At 35.0% G+C, this 26,047-nt stretch overlaps 1 protein-coding gene and 1 long non-coding RNA gene across 6 annotated transcripts in view; one reads left to right on the plus strand and one right to left on the minus strand.

Annotated features, from left to right (window-relative positions):
- Window positions 1-16,732, plus strand: part of LOC125115401 (triadin-like) — a 124,003-nt gene extending 107,271 nt beyond the window's left edge. Inside the window, exons 6-8 of the mRNA XM_047759389.1 lie at window positions 3,442-3,495; window positions 6,958-7,017; window positions 16,367-16,732. Of these exons, the coding sequence (XP_047615345.1) occupies window positions 3,442-3,495; window positions 6,958-7,017; window positions 16,367-16,614 (362 nt within the window). The 3' untranslated portion in view covers window positions 16,615-16,732. The remainder of the gene's footprint in view (window positions 1-3,441; window positions 3,496-6,957; window positions 7,018-16,366) is intronic.
- LOC125115417 (uncharacterized) overlaps window positions 12,283-26,047 on the minus strand; it is a 56,028-nt gene continuing 42,263 nt past the window's right edge. For 2 of the 5 annotated variants that reach the window (XR_007132111.1, XR_007132109.1), the window contains one exon: window positions 24,209-25,521. This is a non-coding gene — a long non-coding RNA (uncharacterized LOC125115417). Of the gene's footprint in view, window positions 12,684-24,208; window positions 25,522-26,047 lie in introns of those variants that run through there. The other 3 variants (XR_007132108.1, XR_007132110.1, XR_007132107.1) reach the window with 2 other exon arrangements.

A 26,047-nucleotide genomic window follows, 5' to 3' on the forward strand; every position in this document is an offset into this window, starting at 1 on the left:
TTTGATGCCTAACCTTTTGAGTTTTGAACTAAGAGCAGAGAGATGAGCAAAGTATTTTGACAACCTGGCCTTGAATGCCTGCTGCTTGGCCCCTTGGGAGTGCTTTGCCCATGAAGGACCCAGGGTCAGGTACACTGTGAGCTCTCATGCACTTCAGAAAAGGACATAGCCTGCCCAGTAAGTTGCCAGGCCACGAGCTGTGAAAGCACAGAGCACAGCTGGCAGAGTGCTGAAGAGGGAGCATATGGGAGGGTGAGAGATGCACTTTGGAGTTGAGTTGAGCTGAATGTTCTGGTCAGGGAAAGGTCAGAGTCTGAGCAACTGCAGAAACAGCAGGTCCATGCCAACTCTTATGCCAAACATCAGGGCCATTCCAACTGGTGTATTCCATTTGTTTTTAATTATCAGCATGCCGAAGGGACTTTTGTTTCTTGTAAATAAGGATGACAAACAAATTAAGCTCTAGCAGGTGCAACAAGCTTATTTCGTCCTGAGCTAAAACGGTCCTAGCTAAGACGTAACTTGCCAAACAGAGCTGGTGACAAAGAAGATACTTTTTTGAAAGAAGAACTTCTGGGGTATGAGCAAATGTAGTTGCAACAAATTATTATTTTTTAAATTTTATTTTAGGGTGACTCAGGGCATTTATTAATGGTTGCATTGTTCTGATAAAAGCAATTGCAAAACTTGATGTTTAAGTTAGTCTTGCCAAAGTTTGAAGTTTTCATCCAAGAAACTTCAGTGGCTATCTGCCATTTTGAACAACTCCCTAGAGCACATGATTCCAGCTGTTTCACTAAGCAGTGCTATGGTTCCATTTCTGAGGAGGATAATGAAATTCCAGCATATGGGACTGTGTCTATAAATCAAAACTTACACTTCGAGGAACCAGATATTTCCCCAGAGTAATGGGAACAAGGCGTTAATATGCTAATTTGAGTCTGAATTCAGCCCCCTTGCTCTTTTGATTTCTTATTAATTCTCCCATTTATGCCTGTGCACACGTCAATTGGAAAATCCTTTAGTGGAATGGACAAGCAGCTGTCCGAGGTGGCTGAGGTCTGGTCCTTCACAGAGGCAGAGACACAGATTAGGTTTCCTCCTGGGGGTCTTGCCAATCAGGGTTCCGAAAGCACAGCTTATCTCATGCAAACTTCCTTTCCCCTAGAGAAATTTTAAAAAGAGGCTTTGTTTTTGCCAAGATTTTCTTTTGGTTTTCAGTTTAATTAATAGTGATCCAAAGGAACCAAAATAAGCTACTTGTGGTCTTTGTGTGAGTACCGATGTCCTCTTATTTTGTGAGATTTTTATGTTGAACACAGTAACTTAGAAAGTCCCGAATAACTGTTGAAGCTGGAAAGGTAAAATAATATCTAGATGATATATGTTTTTTTTCTTTCTGTTTCTCACTGGGATTTATTTAAGAAAATTTAACAAATTGCAAAAAAAATAAATGATTGGAAGCAAACAGTGTATATTATACCTATACCACATCATCAATAAATAAAATTGTATTAGAAGATGAAAATATTTATTTTATAATAAATATTCTAATATTCTTGTATATTATATTATGTTTCTTCTTACAGTATTAGAATTTTTCTAGTTCAAGATATCTATTTTGAGTCCACTATATGACAGACACTCTGTGATGAACCAGGATACAAAAATAAAATAATATGGCCTAGCCCCAAAGAGAGTTCACCTACTGGGGAGTCAGATTTATGAGCAAGTATTGTATTATTACTTCATTGATAAGCTAGAATTATGCACATGGAGCAGCTGGCATATAGAATAAGTCAAGATCAAGGAACACTTTACAGAGGAAGAGGCATTAGAGCCGGGACTGACAGGTTGCATGGAACAGAGGAAATGGGGGCATGGGAATTCTAGGTGGAAGTCATAAGGGGGCAGAGATGCAAAGGCATTAGGAGTGTACATGGTATGTTTATGGAGTCTAAGCATTTTGTTATAACCAGAATGTAAAGGTCAAGGGGAAATTCCTGGTAGGTAAGATTGGATTGATAAGCAAATGTCAGATCACTAGAAAAATAAAACATTTCTGTTTGATATAGTGCCTGCCCTATGATAGATGTCATGCTAAGCAATGAGGGAAATACTAACACTTGTATGAAGTCAAAGGTATAATCAGATTTTTATTTTAGAAAGGCTACTCCAATAATCCAGAATATTACTGAATAAAATTTATAATAATAATATGCCCAAGAAGGACATCATAGTCCAACTTTTAAAACAGTCTCTTTTCCCTTTCTCCTTCCCATTCCCTAAGTTAATTTGTCCTCATTTTTCACAACCTTAAGTGTCATTTCTGTCAAAGGACCTTCCCTAAGCACACAGACTAGATTAGATCTCATTTTGTACATTGACAGGCCACCTGAGTATTTTCTTCATAACAATTACCTTTGTAATTATTTGTTTAGCATCCGTCATCCATTGGCTTGTTGACATCAAGGATGAAGTCTGTCTTGTCTAGCGAAGTCTTTAGCACATAGCTGATTCTCTTTCTATAGTTTTGTGTAAAAAAATGATAGGTGGGGAATGTAATATTACATAAAAGATGGGCAAGGAACTTCTCTTGTGATGCAGTGGGTTAAGTAACCAGTATTGTGTCTACAGTGGCTTGAGTCTTGTGGCGCGGGTTCCATCCCTGGCCAGGGAATTTCTTTATGCTGTAGACACAGCCCAAAACAAACAAACAAAAAAAGAAAAGAGGTAAAACGAATGTTAAAAAGGAAGGACTGAAAAAATTTGGCAAATGAACAAAAATGAAAAATATAAAATTAATCCTGGATGAGTTGCAAGTTTCTGTCTTGGAATCGGAGGTGCCATAAATAGGAGTTATGATTATATGACTTAAATTTGAGACCTCCTATATTAATTAATTGAATCATAGCTCATATTGAATTAAATTTTGTTTATTTGGAATGAATTTGGTGTCATCCTTGTCTCATCCTACTATATTTTCAAAAACTTTTAGCATGGAGTTTTTCTGTAGGAGATTAGTGTGTACTACCTAGGTTGAGTGTTCTTTGCTTCAGATTCAGAAGATTACCTCTGTATTTTTGTCTTCATATTTTTGGTTTTTCTCCAATATTGAGCTGTACTTCTTTTCCATATAGCATGGCATATTTTTAAAAACTTTCCAACTCATTAAATTGAAGGTAAAGATTTGGAAAAGCTGAAGGGTATTCTTTGTAACCAAACCTGCTTTTGGATAAGTTTGTCCTTGATTATAAAGTAAAAATAGCAATTTAAAATATCTATAATTATCTTATTGTTTAAACCTATATAAAACCTCATGGTAGTTAAAAAAAGATTTCCAAAGGCATTAGATTAAGTTTTTGACCTTAAAGACTGCCATGTGATCTTCTCATCATTCATTCTCTTTATTTAAATGAAAAAATGTCTATTTCTTTCCAGTTACACACAGAGAAAAAGACAAAGCAAAAGAAAAAGAAAAACCTGAAAAGAAAGGTATGGAGTTATTCTTATTGCTGTTTTTACACATTGGTTTCTCCCTGTTCGACCCTTTTTTCCTTTATGTCAGATTTTAGATGATGATTAATTTATTTTTAAAATTATGATAATTTTCCTTAGAATTGAATCTGAAAAGAATAATTTCTGGGTTGAAGGAATAAAATACTTAAGACTTCCTTGAACTCTGTTACTAATTTACTTTCTAGAAATGTATCAATTTTTCCCCTGGCAGTTTTGAGATTGCTTAGCTAACAATGAGGATATTATTTCAGAAAATAATTGCCAATTTAACAGGTAAGAAAGTGTACTTTGTTATTTTAACTTGCATTCTTTGATTACCTACTAGACTGGAGTTTATAAAATTTTGGGGGGTAGGTTGTTTGTTTAGCATAGGCAATGCACACTTATTGTTTAGCACATGAAGATACCTTATGACAGCTTCAGACTGCCTTGCTTCTACCCTCTGATCCTATTTCATCAACTCCCATATACACACAGTAAACCACTTTTATGAGCTTTTTAATGCATCTTTTCAGATTTCATTATGCATTGTTATTGTGTCTCCCTGTCTTTACACAAAATTTAAAATGTTTTATATTCTGGCTTTATTAAACTATATATTCTAGAGATCTTTCCATATCAGTAAATAGATATTTCTCTCATTCCTTTAAAAAAGTTGTGTAGTATTTAAATGGAGGTATTTTCTTCCATTATATCTTTGAATTGCTTGTTATTTGCGGGTTGAAGAATGTGATTTTTTTAGGGATACACGTTTCTTGTGTAACTGTTCACAGTCAATGTCCATTTCTCCTGATGGCATGTGTATGTGTAATTTAAGTATATGTCCCTGGTTTATTATGTTTACAAATATATTTCTTAGTTTTGTAGTTAATGTAAGGGTTTCTGTCTGTGTGAATAGACATGTGTGAGTACAAATATGTGATATGCATGAGTGCATTTTGATTCTTGAATTTTTATATGGCTAGGTATGTTGTTTTCTTTTGGTGTTTCTGCTCTTGAGTCTTCATCTGAAGATTAATTCAATAATTACTGATATTCCTCACATTAAAAAAATTAGGTTCATATTTCACACTTAACTTTCATTCATCCAAAATTTATTTTGATGTATGATGTAAAATAAAACTCTAAATTTTTCTCTTGTTTTAGAATGGATCATGTCTAGGCTATTTAAGCTAGATTTCAGCTGATTTTTGTGTCCACAATATACGTAGCCTGTCTTAATTGTAAAACATTTCATATAGCTAGAATGTTTTACAATGCTCAGGAATCAGATCAGTTGAAATGTGTTTCATTCTTCTTCTTTTTTGGGCTGCACCCATGGCATATTGAGGTTCCAAGGCTAGCGATTGAAACAGAGATGTAGCTGCTGGCCTATACCACAGCCACAGCCATACCAGATCCAAGCCATGTCTGTGACCTATACCACAGCTCATGGCAATGCTGGCTCCTTAACTCACTGAGTGAGGCCAGGGATCAAACCTGCATCCTCATGGATACTAGTTAGATTCATTTCCACTGAGCCATGATGGGAACTCCCCATTCTTTATTCTAAAATCACATTTGAAAATTTGAATTAAATAGTTATTTTATTAATGTTTACTTTGTGATCACATTTATGAATTTCAATGCAGCCATCTTCTTTATTTTAGAAACAGGTTCCATTTCCTACCTGGTATAGACTTATATAGAGTTATTGGCATCAGGTTCTGTGGACGCTTGACCTAATAAAATAATTTGTATTTCTTGTTTTTTTTCAACCTTGACCATGGTTAAATATTTTTCATTAAAAAAATCACTGAGAATTTGTTGCCCCTAAATTATACATTTAAAGGAAATTTGTCCACATCGAAGAGCAGAAACAAAATGCTTAATCATGTCCTTTTATTTATTCTATACCAATTAAAGGAGTTTGCTTTTTATAAGATGCTATACTATAGCCTGATGACCTTGACTGAATGGTACCCCTTGCTTGGCTTGGTGTAGAGTTCTTTAAGCTAACACTGTACAAGTTGTTACCCATAACCCCAAATGGTAGTGGAGATGACTGTACAGCAGGCTGAGGAGGAAAGGCTGAAACCCTGGAGGAGAAGGCACCTGCCCTGTAGATAACTCTGCAGTTGCCAAGGTCATGTGGTCTTCAACTGGAATTGTGCTCTAAGCTTTCTATGAAACTTGCATCATCTCTCCAGAATTTTGGGGAAACCATTCATAGACTATCTTTTAACAGAACAATTTTTAAATACAGATTTTTAAGTACATTTTTTCCTTCCATAAATAAAATTGACAGACATTAATATTCTTATTATATAGTTAGAGAGATGAAAATAATTGGGGCTCCAATTTTGTACTCTAATAATTTGGCTTTTTCTTTAAGCCAGTTGTTTTAATTAAAAGTTCTTATTTTATGATTTAATTTTCTACAACTTCTTCAACCCTCATTATTATTCTCTAATAAATAGTATGTAAATATTGAAAAATGTAAGATAATTTGGGAAAATACCTAACCACAGTTTAATATATTTGAAATACAAGAATAACCTGCCCATGCTCTTGTACTTCTCAGAACTCCTTTACTTAAATCATTGAGAGACATAAGATTTTACTAGACTATGTAAGTAGAAGTCAGTATGATAGACCCATATTGTTTTATTTATTACATAAGCAATAAGAAGGTATAATGTTTTCAGGTATCATGTCAAATAATGTTCAGTTAAGAAGCTGTGTTCGATCAGTAATTTTTAATTTAATTTTTTATTTAAATTTTTTTAAATTTAAGTATAATTGACTTATGGTGTTGTGCCAGTCAATCAGTAATTTTTGATGATTACTTTATATCCTGTTGGTGGTTCTCAACCAAAAACCATATCCTTTAGAGAGTATTTGGAAAAATTTTGGTTGTTAAAATGTCATTGGAGTGAAGGCCATTTAGTAAGCAGGGACCAGGGAAGCTAAGTATTTTCTCAGTGCATAAGGCAGTTCCTCACACTGAGAAACTGTTCCTAAACATCAGTTGTGCTCTTGTTGAGAAATATTGTTCTTAATTAAAGATCTGATCCTGATTTAATTATTTTTTAATTGTAAAGACAGTGCTTCCTCCTGATAAAATGAAGTGTCTTTTGACAAATTCTTTTAAAATTACTCTCTCATTTCGTTTTTCCTGAAAACTATTATTCTAAAATTCTATTTAGAATGATAACTTTCAACAGGAGGGTGAGACTAGCTTTCAATATACTTTCTAAGTATTAATGCCAAGGCTTTTAAATTAAGTTTTATACAGTTGTAATTAAATTTGTAATTTTTTATTCCTGAATTTGGCTCATTAGTGTCATCAATCTTCAAACTAGTTTATGATTTTGTTGGCTATAAATTGAGGTCAAGAAAAAGCTTGCTCTTGAAATCTGTTAAAAATGTTTAATAATATAAAATTTTCTGTTTAAGCAACTCACAAGGAAAAAATTGAGAAAAAAGAAAAACCAGAAACAAAGACAGTGGCAAAAGGTAAATCATGTGTTTTACTTTACAAGATTATATTTTGGACAAGAGATAGCTGGATGATTGTATGCATTCAACATTTCCGTTATGTGCAAATTAATTTGGCCTTATTTAAAATTGAATATCTAAAAGGATAATAAATCTGAATACTTTAAATAATAGAGCATCTCCAAATGTGAGACAAAAATGAAGAACTGGCCTGTATGTGGTGGGCACAATTTTGGCCCCCGTGACCTTCACCCCTGCTGTCATCCCCTTGGCTATATTACCTGACAAAAAGGAGTTTGCAGAAGTAGTTAAAGTGAAGCTAAAATACGGAGATTATCCTGGATTATCCAGGTGGGCTCAGTGTAATCTCATGAACCTTTAAAAGCATAGAGAAATGGCATAAGAAAAATAAAGATTTGAAATGTGAAAAGGACTTGCCCTTCCATTACTGGCTTGAAAATTGAGGGAGGCACATGGAGAGCATTAGAAGGGAATGAATCTGCCACTATGTTGAATGAGTATGGAAGCCAACTCTTCTCCAGAGCATCTAGTAAGAAATGCAGGCCTATCAACAGCTTGATTTTAGCGTTGTGGACCCTAAGCAGAAAACCCATTTGAGACACATTGTGTAAGACGTTTGAATCATGAAAACTAGGAGATATTAAATGGTTGTTGGGCTAAGCAGCTAAGTATGTGGTAGTTGTAAGGTCGGCCGAAAGGATAAGACCGGAGTTCATGCATAAAACACTTCATTAGTAGGGTATACTGCCGGGCTGACTCACAAAGGGAGGTCAGCAGCCAGCCATTCAAGGAGGGAGGTTATATGTGAGTACCAAGAAAAGGGGGTTTCTGTGTGGAAGCTGATTGGCCATTTCTTATGTAATTAGGGTGAAAAGGAACAGACCAATAAGTTTGGGAGAACTGTTAGTAGGATATGATGAGAAGTTTAGACATTCTCCTGGGTGAGGTAGTCTTTAAGATTGGATCACATGATTTCAGGAAGACTTAGTCACGTCTTAGTCATGTCTCTCCAGGAGCTGGGCGAGAGCCTAGAGCTAAGTCTTGTTTTTCCTGGGATGAACCTAACAGTAGTTACAATACCAATAAGAAACCAGTACAACATATCTGGTTTACAGTTTTGGCCAATATTACTCCTTGAGTTTAATTTTACAGCACTAAAGTGAGGATTTCTTTTTTCAAGAAGGGTAATGCATTCACATCAATCAGTATTTTAAAACATTGAGGGCCTAACCTGTCTGGATGATACACCAAAAAAAATCAGTTAGAATATCAATGTAACGTTATAAACTTTATCAGACTGCATTACTTTAAATTCATCAAGTCGCTTGATGTTAGAAAAGTATGGATTCTGATTGTTCAGTCTTATCTACTAAATTTAAATTTCTTCCTCATATTTTATTTATGTATATATATATATATATACACTATGGAAGTATAATTGTGTGGTTTTAGATGTACAGCAAAGCAATTCAGTTAAACATCTATAGATAATTTTTTCCAATTCTTTTCCATTATAGGTTATTATAAGATATTGACTATAGTTCCCTGTGCTATACTGTAAATAGTCGTTTATCTGGCTTATATTCAGTGGTGTGTATCTGTTAAACTCATACTCCTAATTTATCCCTCCTCTCCCTTCCCTATTGGTAACCATTAAGTTTGTTTTCTATCCCTATGAATCTATTTCTGTTTTGTAAATAAGTTCATTTGTATTATTTTTTAGATTCCATATATAAGTGATATCATACAATATATTTATATTTTTATATATATTTTTAAATTTTGTGCTTTTTTATTGAGGTATTGTTGATTTAAAATATTAATTTCAAGTGTACAACAATGATTCAGAATTTTCGTAGATTATGCTCCATTTAAAATTATTATAAAATATTGTCTATATTCCTGTGTTGTATGTAATATCCATGTAGCTTATTTATTTTATACATAATAGTTTGTACTGCTTACTCCCTTACCACTATCTTGCCCCTCCCCCTGATGACCATTAATTTGTTCTCTGTATCTGTGAATCCCCCATGTTTTGTCTCTTTGATGCTATATTTTACATCTTCATGTTTATACCTTAACTGTTTATTATAGTTAGAATTGATTTTATAATTTTTTTGTCTTTTAATCTTTGTACTAGCTTATTTAAGTGGTGGATCCACAGCCTTTCCTATATATTTGCCTTTATTAGTGGGATTTTTCCTTTCCTACAGATTATTATTTCCTGTTAGCTTTTTCTTTTCCACTTAGGGAAGGCCCTTTAACACTTCTTTTAGGGCTTGCTCAGTTTTGAACTGTTTTAGTTTTTGCTTTACTGAAAAGTTCTGTATCTCTCCTTCATTTCTAAGTGATAATCTTGCTAGATAGAATATTCTAGGTTGTAGGTTTTTCACTTTCAGCACTTTGGATATATCAGGCCATTCTCTTCTGGCCTGCAAAATTTCTGCAGAAAAAAGCCTTATAGGTATTCCCTTGTATATGACTCTTTGTTTTTCTCTTACTGCCTTTAGAATTTTCTTTTTTTTTGTCTTTTTTTTTTTGTTGTTGTTGTTATTTTTGTTGTTGTTGTTGTTGCTATTTCTAGGGCCGCTCCCGCGGCATATGGAGGTTCCCAGGCTAGGTAGGGGTCGAATCGGAGCTGTAGCCTCCGGCCTACACCAGAGCCACAGCAACCGGGATCCGTGCTGCGTCTGCAACCTACGCCACAGCTCACGGCAACGCCGGATCATTAACCCACTGAGCAAGGGCAGGGACTGAACCCGCAACCTCATGGTTCCTAGTCGGATTCGTTAACCACTGCGCCACGACGGGAACTCCAGAATTTTCTTTTTATCTTTAACATTTTTCATTTTAATTATGTCTTGGTGTGGGTCTGTTTGGGTTCATCTTGTTTGAGATCCTCTGTACTTCCTGTAGCTGAATATCTGTTGTCCTTCTTCAGATTCAGGAAGTTTTCAGCCATAGTGTCCTCAAATGCATATTTGACCCTTTTCTCTCTCTCTTCTCCTTTTAGAACCCATATAATGTGAATGTTGGTATGCTCAATGTGGTCTCAGAACTCCCTTAAACTATCCTCATTAAAAATTTTTTTCTTGTTGCTATTCTAATTGGGTGATTGCAATTATTTCCCAGATCACTTATGTGTTCTTCTGTATCGCCTCAACAGTTTTTAATTCCTTCTAGTGTTTTTCATTTCACTTATTCTTCAGTTCTAATTGGTTCTTTTTATACTTTCTAGTTACTTGTGAAAATTATCATGGTGTTCATCTATTCTTTTCACTGATTCAGTTAGCATTCTTATTACTAATGCTTTGAACTTTTTAGCTGGTACTGTTTATCTCTGATTTATTAGTTGTTTAGAGATTTTTTTCTTATTCTTTCATTTAAAACAAATTCCCCTGTCTTCTCATTTTGTTTAACTTTCTCTGTCTCTCTAAAGTTAGGTGAAAAAGCTAGCTATCCCAGTCTTGAAGGGGTGTCCTTGTGTGGGAGTGTATCTTTAGACTGTATGTGCCCTATGGCTTTATTGGGAGGGCTGGATCTATGTGAACATGAGTCTTATCTTTCCCCATGATGTACCAGAAGCTCTTACCATGATAGGATGTGGGGCTGGAGATGGAGGGTCTAGGGCCAGAGTCAGATGTGAGCCTATCTTCTCCTCTGTGCATTGGCTGGCACCATGCTACTGGGGGTGTGATCAGGCCCCAAGTTACTGGTGGAGAAGCCCTGATATTTGGGACTGAGTTGGCTCTGTTTCCTCTGACTGTATGTTCTCCTTTCCAGCACTGGCACCTTCAGCCCAGAGTGGAGCCGTGCTAGAGCAAAAAGGGCTGGAGTATGTGCTCAGCATTGTTCAGGGTATGGATTGGGGTAGTCCTAGCACCAGTCAGAATTCTGGCCCGTTCTTTTTCTGCTGCCTCCATAAGTGCCTATAATGCCTGTCCTTACCCCATTCAGATGAGCCAGCTCTATCCTTTATAACTGCATTCTCAGCCTTTGCCCTGGTGTGGAACTGCACTGCAGAGCAAGCATGGTCAGAGCAGGTGCTCATCTTAGACTGGAGCACAAGCTGGGGAGGTTGCTGGAAACCAGCTAGAATCCTGGGCAGTTCAATCTGCTTCCTCTGTTTTATTTTAGAAGCAAGCAAGCATGTATGTGGTCCTTCCAAGCAGAATCTAGGTTTCTTACAGCCCTGCTCTCAGTCCCACTGGTTTTCAAACCAGCTAGGGAAACTCATACTCCTGGTGTCAGACCCCAGGACAGAGGTGGCCAATATATGTTTCAAACTGCTCATTCCCCAGCAGGGAATCTCCCAGCTAGTGTCCTCTTCTGTGTCCCCTCCTAGAAGTATAGGTCTTGACCTAATTGCTTCCCTTCCCTTCCTACCTGATTTCATGTGGATCTTTCTTCACAGCCTGGGTTGTAAAAAGAGTATCCCTGCCAGTTTCCCATTTGTTTTCAATGAGAATTGCTCACATGTACATGTATTTTTGATGTGTTTGTGGGACAGGTGAGTTCTCTGTCCTCTTACTCATCCATTTAACTTCCTCCTCCCTCTTCATATTTTAAAATATAGGTTTTTTGTGATTGCTATATTTTATTTTATTTTATATTTTATTTTACTTTTTTGTCTTTTTGCCTTTTCTAGGGCTGCTCCCGCGGCATATGGAGGTTCCCAGGCTAGGGGTCTAATTGGAGCTGTAGCCACTGGCCTATGCCAGAGCCACAGCAATGCAGGATCTGAGCCACGTCTGTGACCTACAGCACAGCCCACAGCCATGCCAGATCGTTAACCCACTGAGCAAGGCCAGGGATCAAACCCACAACCTCATGGTTCCTAGTTGGATTCGTAATCCACTGTGCCATGACGAGAACTCCATATATATATTAGTAATCTCAATGTAGTATTTTCAAAAGACTAGCGTTTAGATAAAAATTTCAATCTATTTTCAAAATTTCATGTGTTTATATACACAGTGTAAAATAATTAGGTATCTGAGGCAAATATATTGTTTACTAAGTTTTTTCATGAGCTAACCAAGTATTTTATTGAAGTTAAAGTGGATGAATTGAAACTTAAAGCTAGTAAGGATGTTAGAGATTATCCCAATTAATTACCTAACTTAACAGATGAAGAAACTTACCTCCAGAGAGAGAAAACAATTTGGCCAGATTAAAAACTCTAGTATGTAATTGGGCTAAGACAAAACCCCAAGTGAACTGTGTATAAATAAAGTATTCTTTCCAAAGATAATAAAATTCTTCAGGTATTAATCATTTATTTAACAAATATTTATTTAATACTTTATTAGTGATTTCTTGATGTGTAAAATTTTACCACAAATTTAGAGACTTAAGTCAGCACACATTTATTATCTCACAGTCTCTGTAGGCCAAGAATCTGGGCATGGATTAGCTCAGTCTTCTGCTCTTAATATTCTTACAAGACTGCCATCAATGTGTTGGACAGGGCTGCAGTCCCATCTGAAGGCTCAGCTGCGGAAGGACTACTTCCAAGTTCATTTAAATGATTGTTGACAAGATTCAGTTCCTCATGGTTTGGTGAATGAGAGTCTCAGTTCTTTCTGGCTGTTGGCAGGAGGCCATCCTCAGTTCTTGCCAGACTAGTCTCACTAATATGATTGCTGGCTTCATCAAACCTAGCAAGGGAGAGAATCAGCTAGCAAGACAGAAATACCAATTTTGTATAAACTAATCATGGAAACCACATACTGTTGGTTAGCAGCAAATTCCTAGGCCAGCCCATGTTCCAGGGGAGAGGATTATACAAGGGTATGGATACCAGAAGGTAGCAATCTTTGGGGGCCATCTTGAGGCAGCCTGCCCTGCCAAAAATCACAGATACTTAAATTAGAATATAAGAATGTAAGTGAGAGAGGGAGAGAAAAAAGTTAAGCAGTTGGCAGTTCTTTAATGAATGAAAGTTGAAATGGGTTATTTCCTAACTCCAAAAATTTATAGTATGTTAGTAATTGGGTAATGTGGTTTCTGTACCTTGACTGAAGACATTTTGATTCTGGTATAGATGCTAGTGGGTATTGCTAATTCCAAAATTAGATTGATTATGCTAATGTTATTCCTTTGATAAGACCGTTTTGTTTTATATTTGACAGAAATCATAAATGAAGTGTCTTCCCAAATTGAGCTGGGTGATTTGAACATGACAATATTTTTTACTTTTTTGTTCCGTAATGAATCCTAATTCCAATATCATTCAAATTATTTTTGAGAAAAATCAGGAAAAGTATTTTGGCACAATATTTGAGAACACCTACCCAATTTGATAAAAATAAATTTGGGTGTTGCTTTATGGTATTTTTTACATTATATGCACATTGTTGTTGAATTCTCATCCATTTTTGCTTTTAAGGTGAGACAGTATTATCTGTTTCAAAGATGAAGATCAACTGAAAATATCTAAAAATAAATAGGGAATTTTTAATTATTTAATATTTAAAAAAAGTGATAAAATGAATTGGTTTTAGATGCAGTCTTTGTTTAAGAAAATTACCTTTGCTCACTTATAAATTATAATGGCACTAAAGGTATGTCTCAGTTTCACATATCTTTAATTTCATAGTACAAAGCTATGGTTAAATCACCTTCTACCTGTAAGATGTGAATAGGGTAACCAAAATAACAATCACACACAAAAAAGGTATAAACAAAAAACCAGTCAGCAAATTTTCCAGGTTTTGTCAAGTCCATTCCTAAACACATATTTACATATGCAGTCTCTATGTCACTATATTTTACACATGATATGAATATGGTTAAACATTTATTGTTTTATTTATTTATTTATTTTTTGGCCATGCTCACAATATGTGAAAATTCCTGGGCCTGGGATTGAGCCTGTACCACAGCAGCAACCCAAGTCACTGCAGTAACAATGCTGGAGCCACTTAACTGGCTGTGCCACAAGAGAATTTCAGTTGTTTTATTGATCAAAATTATTAATTCACAAACAATTATTCTTTGCTTTCTCTGAAATAAGCATTCTGATATAGATGTTATGATGCTATAAAAATGAATAGCATAGTTCCTATCCTCAAGTTGCTCTCTGTCTGATAGAAAAGACAGATATGTGGACAGGGATTATGTACAAAGGAATTTGTATGTGTGGAAAATATTAAAAATAAAAAAAACAGCCTGGAAAATACATGAGACATTCTTAAAAAAAAAATGTAATCTATTGGAGGTTTTTCCACACTTTAGGAAAAATACTGATAGTGGATGAAGCCAGATATTACAGGGTTTTAAAATCCTGTACTCAACTTTCCTCAGATAGCAATATTATCTTATCTTTAGAACTCTGGCAACCAGCTTCGAGTCCAGGCCATAACAGGCTCTCTGGAAGGGTATGTTAGCTTATAGGTATATATGAGTTGTACGAGTCTGAGGTGCTGTTGGCCATCTCAGAGGAACTTTCTCTTTAGGCAAAAACTAATAAATATATTGGTGTGGGGTTTTGGAATGATGCTGATTGAAAGTCATAGCAGAAACCAGCATAGGAAATTTAGAAAAGGTTTAAAGGGAAAGGAAGAAAACCCCCAATTGGTTGTAGTCACAGAAGCCACAAAGATGTTAGAAGTTTGTGGAATATTGGGTGATTTTCCTATGAGAATTTATGGTCAGGTAACTTTGGGAAATAGTTGATAGCATAACCTTCTCCTTGAAGATTCTTAATATGTTTTGGATTTAAGAAATTTCATAGTAAAGAAACCAGTTTAGCTTAGTGTTTCTGAATTTATTTGATCATAGAAATATCTCTCCATCCTTAACAGAGCATCAATATCTCCCTGCAAAGTTTCTGAGGTACAGTGCTTGGGGAGATGTTGGTCTGTTCAATCAAATGCAGTACCACAGATGATTTTGGTTTTGCCATCCTCAGGTATTATCATTATCATTCTTCTCTCTGTAATACTTCATAATATTATCCTGTCTTAGTGTCAAATAATTGTTTAGTGTACTGAAGTCAAAAAACTTAATCAGAATATTTTCATAAAATTCTTTAACTTGAGTGACAATAGAGGTTATCCAATACGTGGGCAAATGACATGAGAGGATCCAACACAGTAGTAGACTTAAGGTGATGTCTAGTAATTACATGTGATCCCTTAGAATAATGTCCAATACACAGCATCTGTTATAAATACTTTCCACAAATGTGTCCTATATTATTATTGCTTTTTAAAAATAATTGAAAGATTCACAGACTGATTAGTTCACATTCCCAGTCCCCCCCCAAATATACATAATAATATCAAATTAAGAATATGTATTGGAGTTCCCGTTGTGGATCAGTGGTTAACGAATCCAACTAGGAACCATGAGGTTGCGGGTTCAATCCCTGGCCTTGCTCAGTGGGTTAAGGATCTGGTGTTGCCGTGAGCTGTGGTGTAGGTCACAGACTCGGCTCAGATCCTGCATTGCTATGGCTCTGGCGTAGGCCGGGGGCTACAGCTCCGATTCAACCCCTAGCCTGGGAACCTCCATATGCCATGGGAGGTGCCCTAGAAAAGTCAAAATGACAAAAAAAAAAAAAGAATATGTGTGTATAGCATACATATGTATATATATCATAATTCACATTTATCCATGTATACATTATAATTCTTGCCCTTTCTGTTTACTAGGATGTATTTAAGGTCCTTAAAAGTCACTTGAATTATTATTTTTGGCTTAAGATTGTCAGGAGCCAGTATCCCAATTTCTGCTTTCTTTCCATCTCTTTGAAGTCAAATCATTAGAAACTGAATGTCTCTGAGTTAGCCTTTAATAGATTTTGTTTTGTTTCCATTAGTCATTACCAGTGCAAATAATTTTACATTTTCATTCCTCATAGCTATCTTTAACAAATACTGTGTTGATGATTTAGCTTCTTGAGTGACTTCTAAGATATTTCAATTGTGAAACAAAGGGATCAAATCCTTTTAAAAGGTCTCTTAGGGAGATCTCATTGTGGTATAGTGGAAACGAATCAGACTAGTATCCATGAGGATGCGGGTTCAACCCCTGGCTTGCTCAGTGGGTTGGGGAGTTCACTGAGTTGGAGATCTGCTGTTGACATGTCAACTGTGGTGTAGGTCGCAGAGCTGTAGCTCTGATTCAACCCCTAGCCTGGGAACTTCCATATTTCTATATGCCAAGGGTGTGGCCCTAAAAAGCAAAAAAAAAAAAAAGTCTGTTTTATCAGGCTCTTTGGTATGAGCCTTGCCTTCCACTAAACATATTTGTATATACATCCCCTGAAGAATCCAAATGCTGCATTGGTTTAAAAAAAAGAAATATAATTCAACTTTTCTTTAACTCCATACAGAAGAGAAGAAAACTAAGACTAAAGAAAAGGCTGAAGAAAAGAGTAAAAAGGAAGTGAAAGGTGGGAAACAGGAGAAAGTGAAGCAAACAGCTGCAAAAATAAAAGACGCACAGAAATCATCCCCTAAACCCAAAGGGAAGGATGAGAAAGATGCTGCAGCTGTGTCCAAGCATGAACAGAAAGGTAAACATTCAGAGGAGGCGGCCAGAGGCTCTAAGAGAATATTGGGCAAGAAGCAGATGCAGTAAAATTAGTAACTGAAAAAGACCAAGAGCAGACTTCAAATGGGAGTAAAAGACTTGTATAAGTGAATATATCTGAAAGGAAATACAATAATTTGGAGATTAAAATTTATTTAAGGAAATACTAAAATGTGTTCATGTATCTAAAGTTATATTTTAATTTTTTTTTTGCCTTTTTTTTTTTTTTTTTTTTTTTTTAGGGCCGCATCCGTGGCGTGTAGAAGTTCCCAGGCTGGGACTTGAATCAGAACTATAGCTGCTGGCCTACACCACAGCCACAGCAACATGGGATCCTAACCATGTTTCTGACCTACACCACAGCTTATAGCAACACCGGATCCCCTGACTCACTGAGCGAGGCCAGGGATCGAACCCACATCCTCATGGATACATCAGATTCATTTTTGCTGTGCCACAATGGGAACTCCTATTTTGAAATATTTTTAAAAGAAGATTTGAGCTATCTGAAGTTATTAGAAGGACACATACCCTGTCCTTTGTATACTCTCTGAGGAACAGCAATCCAGGAAAAATGACAATTCTCAAGGAGTTTATTAAGATGTGAAGGTTCAAATCATATCAAATAAATATCATTAAAAATCATCCATATATTATTGTACCTCTACAAGAGCACATAAATTAGAACTACGTTGAAATATTAAATCTAATTTGTCCAATGACTAAATGTATGCCTTTAGAAAACTCTTGAAAATTTTCTTTCATATTGTGAAAGACATATTGGGCAGCTCTTCAATAAGAGTGACTTCAAACTTATACCCCTACTTCACAGAAATAGAATATTTAAATGGGAGCTGGAGTGTCAACTGGAAATTCTTTAAGGAAAGGTGCTTGTAAACATAAACAGATTGCATTTAAGAGATCAGCTATCTGATTGTCCCACATCTCTGGTCCCTTGTTGACTCTTTCCTTCCCTAAATCTACTTCTGGATCTAGGTGGCTACATAGTCCTGAGCTTCCCCATAACCGAATGTGGGATCTGCTCTGAATGGACTATTCTTATAAAGGTTTTTTTAGGCGTGTTGCAAAATAAGAATTTTCTTTATTCTGGTAATTTTAGTAATTTTATTTGAGGACTAAACTTAAAGATTGGATTTTATAAGATTTTCATTGAAACAGTTAAAAACTTTGTTACTGAGTAAGCTATGTGGCAGTAGAACTGAAAATAAGTTCCCCCATTATAAGGTACAAGACATGAAATTTGCAAGCCACACTTTTTTTTTAGATCCATGCACAAGGAAAATCATATGGTATTTGTCTTTGCAATCCACTCTTGCATTTTTTTCTTTGAAGCACCTTTCCCCTTAAATTCACCAGTAATATTTGGCAACTTATATTTATATGAGAAAAAGGTATATTTTTTGAAAATGTATTTTAAAATGAAAAGAAGGAAGGAAATAGAAAGGAAAAAGATTGTTTTTTAGTAATCCACATAATTTCTAATTTAGGTAATTTTCATTTATTTCAAAGTAGTTTTTAAAATAGGAGTGGAATTAAAATTTTGGAGCCCAAAAACCTTTCTTCAGTTTTAAAGATGACTCTATTGCTTTGAACCAATTAAAAACATGAATTATCAATTCTTATAAAGTCGTATGTTATTTATGAGGTATTTTGGGTAGAAAAAATATAGTAAATAAAGAGGAAATATTTTTGAACAAACTATTTTATTGTGATAGAAGGCAGAAAAATTTATCTTCTGATTAAGTGATATACTTATTTAAAATGACTATCAAGATCCTAAAATACATCACATTTTAGATTGCCTTTTAAAAAAGAAAATGATCACATAAAACCAGATGAAATGTACCAAGCATATTTTTATTTTTGGTCCATAAATACGCTATGTAAAAATTCCTTCCAGTTATATATGGAGTACCAAAATACTTATCTAGCAACTAGGAATAGGAATACACTTTTCAGGGTTCATTTTTAGTATCTTAGTTATTTGGGGGCCATATTTTATTGATGAAGACATATCACTGAAATATCTCCAAATAATATTTATTTTTTGGGTCACATGTGTTTTATTCCCATTAGTAATCAGAATTATCGAAGATGGCATTATGTTACCATTTCCATTTTCAATCTACTGTTTTCATTTTCACATCAAAAGCTATTTTTCTACTAAAAGAACATTCACATATCACTTAGAGTTAGAAATAAAAGCACAAATGTGATTTATCAGCTAAACAAATATATTTTCTGAATTAAAGCTCTCTATTCAAAAGAGCTACCATCAATTAGATACATTTATTATTGGGGTAAATAATGAAACATTACCTCTAATAGCTGATCAGACAAATCAATATGTCATTTAAAAAATAAGCAGTGATTTAGGAACATTTGTTTAGAACAAATCTAATTATAGTTGTAGCTCAAACATGATGAAAGACATACTGCTTTTTAAATAGTCTACTTGTGAGATGGCTTTAGTTTTGAGACTATGGCCTTGATGATTCAGTAGAATTGTTGAGTTCTCCTTTAAGCAAGGGATTATTTGCTTAACTTACGTTAGACCAAGTGAATTTCAGTCTTTTATTTCAAATAGATTTCTAATAGTTCTTTTAAAGTCAATAGGTTCTGGTTCATCTTCTGCTCACTGAAAACAGCTTCTACGTGAAGCACATACACTTATTGGCAATTATGCAATTATATGGTTTACATGCATATATATTCATATATGGTTATTCTTAACATTTTGTATATAAACAATATATTTCTACTAAAGCATCAGGAAGAATAATATTCATATATGTATGTATCTACTGTAAGCTTATACACACACATATATTACATAATCTGTTTTTTATGGACCAGTGTTCATTTGTTTAAAGTAGGGTAAGATGGACAAGCATGATCAAAAATTGCCCTCTGATTTTCTGATGGTCTATGGCAAATTTGTGGAGGAAAAAAATCAAACCTTCCCACTGCTATGCTCATTGTTTCTTTTCTTCCTTCTTCTTTTTTTTTTTTTTTTTTTACCAACTATCCATATATCTGTGGCAGACAGAGAAGTTGCAGCTAATGTGAATCTGCCGTAGAGCACCAGACCACATAGGCCCCATCCTCATTAGAGGTTTTTTAAAATTTATTTTCTGTTAACATTCTACACCCTGAATGCATTTTCCCTCAGCTGCTACTCCACAGGGAGCACCAATAAGGCAGCAGCTGAATGACATCCATCACTGCTCCCTGAGGATCAGGAAGGGTAGAAGTGGATGGCATGTGTTTTTCTTAGAAGCATGTCCATTTGGGGAAAAAAAATACTAAGAAGTGGTGATGAGATATTAAATTACCTTATGTGAATTATTGTCACATAACAAAGAATGAGAGAACAGTTCAGATTTTCTTTAAGGAAAATTTTCTGTTTTAATATATGAGTTATATTTAAAGAAGCCTATCGATAAAATTAATTTTCCAAAATCAGGAAGGCTTGGTTTAGCTTTATCCTTAGACAGGTGAAGCAGACACAGTGGCTTCTGTCCAACACATACCTGCCTAGAATTCTTAAACATTGTTAAGTCAACACCCAGGACAGGTAGAAATGGACATCCCAATTAAAAATATTTGAAAAATTTTAACTTTAAATATAAAAATACCCTCTCATCTTCCTGTTGATTTGTTGGTACCATTAGAATGCAACATCACAGCATCATTCAACTATAACAGAACCCTCCTAAGTGGTGAAACTCAATTTTCTAGATAAAAAAGAAAAACACACATACCTTGTTTCAATTTGTAAGAGATTTCCCTTTTTTTAAATTGGTCGCTTATAGGACTGTTGATGCATTAATTAAATAAATGACTTATGGATTCAGAAAATATTGGTATAAGAAATATAAGCCTTTTACTTTGGTAATAATTTAACATATGGTTTCATTACACTGTCAACATTCAGTTAAAGAAGAATCTCTGAAGCATGAAGATTTTAGTGAACTTAATAAACTATCCCACGTGCTGTGTATATAAATATCCCATCACAACATGGGGCAGAGCATAATTTTGGGGAGGCAGTGTACAGACCTTCATATTCCATGTAGTTCCTGAATTTTAAGCTTCTGCAGTATAGGTTTTCTCTGTTGCTATTGCTAAAAGCTATAGTGCCACTTGAAACGATTGTGAAAATTTTTCTGAGTGATTTCAGATGAGTGATTCTGGAAGTGTGGTCTAATCTGATTTCTCTGGGGAGTTGGTAAAAAATTCATATTCCTAGGATCCAGACCCATCAAATTATAGGTTTAGGGGTGAGTAGGTCAAGAAATCTGTATTTTAACGAATTTCTCATCTTTTTGATATTTTAATATCAAAATATTTTGAGAGTTTTGAGAACTACTTCTCGAATTATAGACAGGGACATCTAAAATGATCTGTCACATTATCTACTGAAGCAAAGAGGAAAGCCTGCCAATTTTAAGAAGTCGTGTCTAGCCCAACCTCAAAATTGTCATTTATGGGAAATGCACTTTTTCATTTTGTTTTATCTTAGAACCAAATGGCTCATTCTACAGTTTTGCTTGGGAAAAGGATTATGTCCAGAAGAGAGAAAATAATCTTTTCACCAGATCATAGGATTCCCAGGTCCCAGAATCAGAAACCCCTGTTATTACTGCTCTGCATCCAAGAGTAAATAGATTCTGGGACTGATCAAGAACTAACTTACCTCCCACTCCCCACCTTACCCCTGGGAAAAGGTGCTCCAATTCAACAATCAAAACCCAGGACAGTTTTCAAAACTTTATGACTTCTGACCTACTCAATTATACTAATGAAAAGAATTATATTTTTACCAATTCTACAGTAACTACATTTATTTTTTCTCAAAGACTGGCAGTCTCATAATAAAATGGATTACTCTAAAAATACTGTAAATACTCTAAAAACAATGAGGTTTACAAAAAAATCCTTGTGTGTGTTTTTATATAGTAACAAGTTTCATTATTGCATAGGTTTGTCATACATAATTAAAGCACTTAAAGGTATGTCATGTTGTGTAAATTGAATAAACTCTTTTGGTCCTAAAGCTGCCTTTGCATTTATTGAGTTAATAAGATGGCTATTTAAAAATAATAAAATGTAAATCATTTTTCTAACAAGATTCATTTAATAATCTGCAAGCTTTAAAGAAGATGGTAAAACTTACAGAATGATTCATCAGCTGAAATTTGGATTGGAATGACCTCAGCAGAATCTAAAGTTATATGAAAATTAAAAGTTCAGTGCAATGTCTTTAATTCAGAGGGAGAAAAAAAAAGAACTGCTAAAATAATTTTTGACCAAGTCTACCCCCAAATCTCCAATCCTGTGATTTAAAAACATTTTTTTTTTCATAGATAGACTAATCAAGATCATAAGGCGATCTTCTAAAAAAGGTTACTCTATCAGTTACCTTAAGAATGGTATTATTTGATGCTGTAAATCTGTTATCCTGGATTATTTTTCTTCTATTTGAATAGAACCTTCATAGAGAAGACCCTGACAGGTTGCAAAAGGGTTAGCCATCTTGTTTGTCTTTTCATGAAACAGTCTTCACCTTCATGTAGACAATCAGCTAAAGGGTTGGGAGTGAATACCTGATAAAACATTTCAAGTTGGAAATAATTTCCTCTCTTAAATCTTCTGTTTCATAATTGAAAGTATATTATGGACAATGAGAAAAACACCTAAGTATGATGACTCAATAAATTTGATGAAAAAGGTTTTAATTTTTAAAACAACCACTATAATACTACTCTGAATGAGTCTGTTTCAGTCTGCTTCATATGATTCTTTTCATATGGAATAAATGGAGACATATTTATTATGTATTTTTCCCCTTGTGTGTTCATATGTGCAAATTATTCTTTCACAGAAAATATTGTACCCAAAATAGAGTTATAAAATAGAATTATACTATTTTGTTTGTTTTGTTAAGCCATTTTTTCCTAGAAAAAAAGAAAGATGTTGATGACATTTTTTTCATTGCTTTTTTTCTTTCTACTTTTGTCAGATCAGTATGCATTCTGTCGATATATGATTGACATATTTGTCCATGGGGATTTAAAACCAGGTATTCCAAACAATCCTTGTATTTGTCTGTTTTAATAGTCTTTGTTTCTGATATTGTCTGCTTTTTATGTATTAAACTGTTATTTTCATTTTAAAAAATTTGCATAATGCATGTGTAGATCTAGAATAAAACCAATAAAAAGCAGAAGTAATAACTGGCATTAGGGCCTTTAATTTTACTTTCTATGACTGCATGGCCTGTTGCAAATTAAGTCAGTTGAAAGCTAAAAAAGTGCTAATATCTTCATATACAAAAAATGCTAATATTTTTAATATCTTGGAGTGAAGAGGTGAATTGTTTTGTTTTATTCTTGGTAAACTGAGAATAAAAGGCCTGTGACAATGAAAGCATTCTTCTTTTTTAGAAGTGAACAAAATTCATATTAAAATCCATCAAATATGTAATCTTTTTTTTTTCAAAACTTTTTGACTTTCTCATTTGCATATGAACTATGAACTTGGGTTAGCCACTTCAGAGAACTACTGATGATGGTGATTGTCAAAACTCAGAGTTAATAGTCAACACAATGGGAAAAATTTTTTACTTAAAATAATTTATTTATTATTGATTAATTAAGACATTGTTCCTGTCTTTAAATGTTGCCCAGAGTGTAACAGGGAATTCTTTACCAACATCTTAATTAAGAATTTGTAACTTGATTGCTTGTACTCTGCCTTTTGCAGATTTAAAACTGACAGTACTATGTTCCTGTTTGGGGAAATATTTCTAAGAAGATGGTATGAGGAAGGAACTAATTTATGTTATAGTCATTGAAGGTGATTGTTTAAAAAAAACTATACTTTCTTTTCTTTATTTTATGAAAATCCTCCTAAAATATACAGTTATAATTCATGCATATATTGGCAAACAGGCATGCTGTATCTAAAATAAATATATAACACATATAGATCCTGGAAAATTAGAAGATCATGAGAACTTTGGCTCTCAGGAAAACTAGCTAATTTTAGTAACTTATTCAAGTTAATTTCCTCCTCCTCCATTTCTTCTTTTCTTATCCCTTTCTAACTTTCTTATTGAGATAGAAACTGAAATGAAGAGAAAAACAGTGAAAAATTCAATTACTCACCTGGTAAAAATGATTAATTTTAACACTCGTATAGTATCATAGTAAAATTAAGTGGAAACATTGAAGAAAGTAGTTTAATATAGTGTAAAGAGAGGGCTTTGGACAAAAATGCAGAGAGAAAATCAAATTTAATTTTATTTGCATAAGAACCCTACGTACACGAGACCGTCATATACAGAAAAGTACAATGAGGTATAAATTGCTATTCTGAAGTTAGAAATGGGAAAGGAAGGAGTTCCCATCGTGGTTCAGCGGAAACGAATCTGACTAGCATCCATGAGGGTACAGGTTTGGTCCCTGGCCTCATTCAGTGTGTTAAGGATCCGGCATTGCCATGGGCTGTGGTGTAGGTCACAGACGTGGTTCGGATCTGGTGGTTGCTGTGGCTGTGGTGTAGGCCAGTGACTACAGCTCCAATTCAACCCTTAGCCTGGGAACCCTCAGGGTATGGCCCTAAAAAGATTTAAAAAAAAAAAAGAAAGAAAGAAAGAAATGGGATAGGGACCTGAGGCTCTCAAGGATAGCACAGGAGGGAAATTCACAGAACAATTTTTTAAAAAGAGCAGATATTGGTTAATTAGATGTTTCCTTCCATATGGATGGTAATGCTTGGATAAAATTCTGGTAATAGCTTTTTTTTCTGGGAAAAAAACAAAAAATAGTTTAAATCCTTTTAGGTACTTAAGGGATGGGAAGTAGTTTCTATTGAGCCTGCAGGGTCTCTACTGCTCAAAATAATCCACAAGCTAAAGTGGCACATCTTGGGGAGGTCTGTTCTGGACTCCAAGGATTCCTTGCTTTGGAACTTGCCCAAGAAGTATCACAGTTCAGAAGCTGAGTTGGTAGATTGCTCCATCTCATTAGTCTAAGAATAGGTTATCTCACCTAAACCATTGCATCTTATTTCAGGAAGCAGTGATATAGGCGAATTCCCAAAGTTAGGCCTGTGGTGCAACAATAGGACATTAAATAAGAGACATTTTATATGGAAGGAAAAAAAATAATGGTTAGTGATTGGAGTAGGCTAGACCCAGTTTCTGAATTCTGAAGGCAAGCACAAACAGTTGACAATTCTAGATGTCCGACTTAAAGCATCTTAAGATGGAGTGGGGGCAGGTAGTAAGAATCTGATTTTTTTTTTCAGATTTGCAGTTTAAACATGTGTAGTGATCTTTCTGATTGACTATAGCAGCAGTTTGATTGTCTACACATGAGTTGTTAAAACCTTTATGGCAATCCCATCAGTGTCTGTTTTATTCATCCTGATGCCCGATGGCTTTATTAAAGGTACAGGTTCTTGTTCTACCTGTCCAAAAAGAATTCTGGACAGAGAACTCAAAGGAAAATACACAGAAACTGAAGCGCAAAGAGAAACAAAGAAGTGATTTCTTAAGAAGCAAAAATACGAACTCGGGAGATGAATGAGTGTCCTCAGGCGTGAGGAGCACCCTGTGGGATTTTCTGATTTCCTTTTTTATTTCATCTGAACCTTCCAATAGGTATGAGGTTTTTTTCACTAGGTGCAGAGTATTCATTGATAATAAAGTCCAGGCGTGATGATTACCTCATCCGTTTACCTCGACTTGCATTCCTGCACGCTGGGCTCCTGAAGCCATCGCACATGCGTCCTGAGAGCTATTTTTCTTCTTTCCCTTCCCATGCAGCGCCACACGCGGAAGGTTGTATAGCGGTCATTTTGGAGCACGGGCATTTTTATTGCGCATATTCAGCCATGCTCCACGGGTTTTTACGGCAGGGTTCCCTGTCCAGATGTCACAAAGCTTAATCAAAATCGAATTTATGTTCTTGTTGCTGATGCCATTCTTCCATCTTTCATGATCTCGTTAAGTACAGAGCAAGGAGGTGGCTTTGCCTTCCTTCCTAATGCCTATATGGGAGTGTTACCGCAAAGTAGGTTCTCCTCACAATGAATTCAGAGAAGAGATAGGGAGGTCAAGAAAGCAAACGAGGATTTATTTAAGTGACAGTATATTCTCAAAGGGAGAGCGAGCGCCATCTCAGGTGAGTCACTATGAGTTTGTTTGGCACAACGAGGTTATGTTGGGTGTGGAAATGAAAATATTTATTGAGGAGGGAGGAGTTTGGGGCCGTATTCCCTGATTTTCATCTCAACTCCATCTTTCTGAGGGAAGGAGGGAATTTTATCCTTATTTAACCTTGACCAGGAGTGTCATGGCTTTGCTGCAAGACTGGAACAACTTATCTTTAAGGCTAATTTTATTGTAATGAGGCAGTAATGAGCAAAAGTTACATTCCAATGCCAGAGA

This window comes from Phacochoerus africanus, chromosome 2 (genome assembly GCF_016906955.1).
Source record: "Phacochoerus africanus isolate WHEZ1 chromosome 2, ROS_Pafr_v1, whole genome shotgun sequence".
In the NCBI taxonomy this organism is placed as follows: Eukaryota; Metazoa; Chordata; class Mammalia; order Artiodactyla; family Suidae; genus Phacochoerus; species Phacochoerus africanus.